Source organism: Aplysia californica, unplaced genomic scaffold (genome assembly GCF_000002075.1).
Source record: "Aplysia californica isolate F4 #8 unplaced genomic scaffold, AplCal3.0 scaffold00221, whole genome shotgun sequence".
Classification (NCBI taxonomy): Eukaryota; Metazoa; Mollusca; class Gastropoda; order Aplysiida; family Aplysiidae; genus Aplysia; species Aplysia californica.
Window position 1 is genome coordinate 276877 of NW_004797491.1, and position 2654 is coordinate 279530.

General features: G+C 37.6%; 1 protein-coding gene across 1 annotated transcript in view; it reads right to left on the reverse strand.

The window, feature by feature from the left end:
* The window catches only part of LOC101845100, a gene marked incomplete in the record, with an annotated part of 33718 nt that overhangs the window by 15931 nt on the left and 15133 nt on the right, over nucleotides 1-2654 (reverse strand). Inside the window, 1 exon segment of the mRNA XM_005099653.3 lies at nucleotides 2269-2501. Within this exon segment, the coding sequence (XP_005099710.2) occupies nucleotides 2269-2501 (233 nt within the window).

Here is a 2654-nt window from a genome sequence, read left to right on the forward strand (position 1 = left end):
CACACACACACACACACACACACTTACAAACAAACTCATACGCAGATATGCACACTCACAAAGAAAAGCATACACATACAACATAATTATATTTTTTTTCTCAAATCCCAGAGCGAAGCATGGCACCAGTGCAGGAACAGGCAACACAGATAAAAACATAGATAAGATAAGATAAGACAAGATAGCACTTTATTATCCCAGAGGGAAATTTTCCTTGGCTATACAGGACCGTAAAAACACATGCAGGTATACATTTTTTTAAAATTGTATATTACTCTCATTAAAATTCAATATGAACAGAGAAGTAACGCTGACAAAATGTACATTTACATCAAATGCATCATTCAACCATAAGCTGGAATTTAAATACTAGACCTTTGGAGTTATATATAGATACATATTCTAAGAGCAACACACATCCATGCTCATTCTGGCAAAAGCCTTATGCTAGGTGGTAAAAAACTTCTTTTATATCTTTCTTTCTTTCTTTGTTTTTGGAGGTACATATCGGCCGCTGCGTGATCTTACAATTTGTGTGGAAAAGGTGTATGATGGGTCGTTTATAATGCTTTTTATCTTTTTTTATACATGTGGTTTTATACATTTCATCCATTCTATCCAGAGATCTTGCTGGCTTTCTTAATGGTTCTGTCAAAGTTTTCTTTATCTTTCACCTTACAATTCCCACCCAAGCAGCAAATACAAAATAAAAATACACTTTCAAGCATAGAATGGTAATAAAGGGACATAATCTTATTGTCAACACTGAAACTCCTTAATTTCCTGAAAAGAAACATTCTTTGATTTACTTTTTTATGCACAAGAGAAGCGTGGGGATGCCAGTCAAGTTTGTTGTCGATTGTTACATCAAGATATTTGTAAGAGCTTACCACCTCCACCTCTTCATCTTTAATAAACAGTGGTTGCAATTGGTCTTTTTTTACTCTAAAATCTATTATTAATCCCTTTGTCTTTCTTACAGTTAGTAAAAGGAAGTGGTTATCCCACCAATTTGTAAATAGATTTACAGCGTCCCTGTATTCATTCTCATTTGTTGTTATAAGGCCTTGTAGAGAGGAATCATCCACAATTTTATTAGTTTGATGTTTTTGTTATCAAAAGTATAGTCGTTGGTGTATTAGCGTAAACAAGACAGGGGAGATTACACAGCCTTGGGGCGCACCCTTGTTCGTGAATATTAGGTCGGATTCTACACCATTTTAATTTTACATTTTGAGGTCGATAGGTTAAGAACTCAAGAATCCAAGCTATAATGTTCATGTTTATGTTCATGTTAATTAATTTTGAAACCATATTGTGCGCTAGATGGTCATCTGCCCGACCATGTTAAAACTTAAAGTTATAGAAATACGGACAAAACACGCTATTTATTTATTTATTTATTTTTTTAAATCTTGGGAGACCGAGGAGTATCGGGATCAGCAGGAAACATGAAAAACAGTGACCGAAGTCGAATTGACTGTCCTTACCAGAGACCTTCTCTGTTGAACAAGTCTCTCTGGATTGCGTCATGGAATGTTCGCACCTTGTATGAAGCAGGAATAAATTCTCAAGTGAAGTACAGAAAAGTAGAAAGATATAGAATAATAAATAAAAAGAGATAAGCCCAGGATAGAGATGTGTGGAAAGTGTATGTTCGTGGCCTAAACACTGGTGTAGGGTGAAAAAGGCAATGAAATGTAAAGGGATAAAAAATCTCAGAAGATATATGGAGAGACTCCCTACACTAGAATCGAACTCACGTCTTCTGTGTACGACAACAGAGCGCATAATCGCCAGGCTGTAGACGCTGGCACAGCACCATCGATCACTCTTACAAAACACTGGCAAACTTTCTGTGACCGAGACGTGGCCTACTTCGCCCTGACATCCTAAGCCATGACTTTTTTAGCAACGACGTACCTACATACCCGCTACCTACTTACTAATACGTGACCAACTAAGCTCTGTGTACTGAGCAATGACCTACTGAGCTGTGACCTACTGAGCCCTGACTTACCTAAAGCGCTATTACTTACCTTATGAGCCGTCACTTACTTAAGTTTTTTTCTGGGTAAAAAAAACCAACAACAAATATTAATTGATTAAAGTTTTACAGCACTTAAAGCACAAATACGCCACATAAAGACCTAGGATCAGTGGTGTAACATGACAGTAACAAGAAAAGAAGAAAAAAATAGGCGATACATGTTTGACGGTAAAAAAAGGACCAAAACACACGAGAGCACAAGCCAACCACTCTCTTACCCACTGAGCCGTGGCCGCCTACACCGTGACCTCCTACACCGTGACCTCCTACAACTTGACCTAGTGAGCCTTGTCCTTCTGAGCCATGACCTTCTGGAAGAACTTGAGAAGCTTCTACGTAATGCTGCTTCCCGTCCACTTCGAGGGCTGGTATCTGAGTTCTTCTTTGGACAGTCTGTCGGAGCTCCACTGAGATTTCCTCGCCCAAGCTTATGGACACTGAAATAATTATTCTGTAAGGATAAAGAGTGAGTGTTTCAGCACATGGTTTTAGTTTACTTAAAATTGCAGTATTGCTATACAAGCCATTTGGCTGACAAAACGTGTACTTTTGTTTCTTTGTTTTGTTTCTTTTTTTCTTTTCTTTTTTTTTCTTTTTTTTTTTT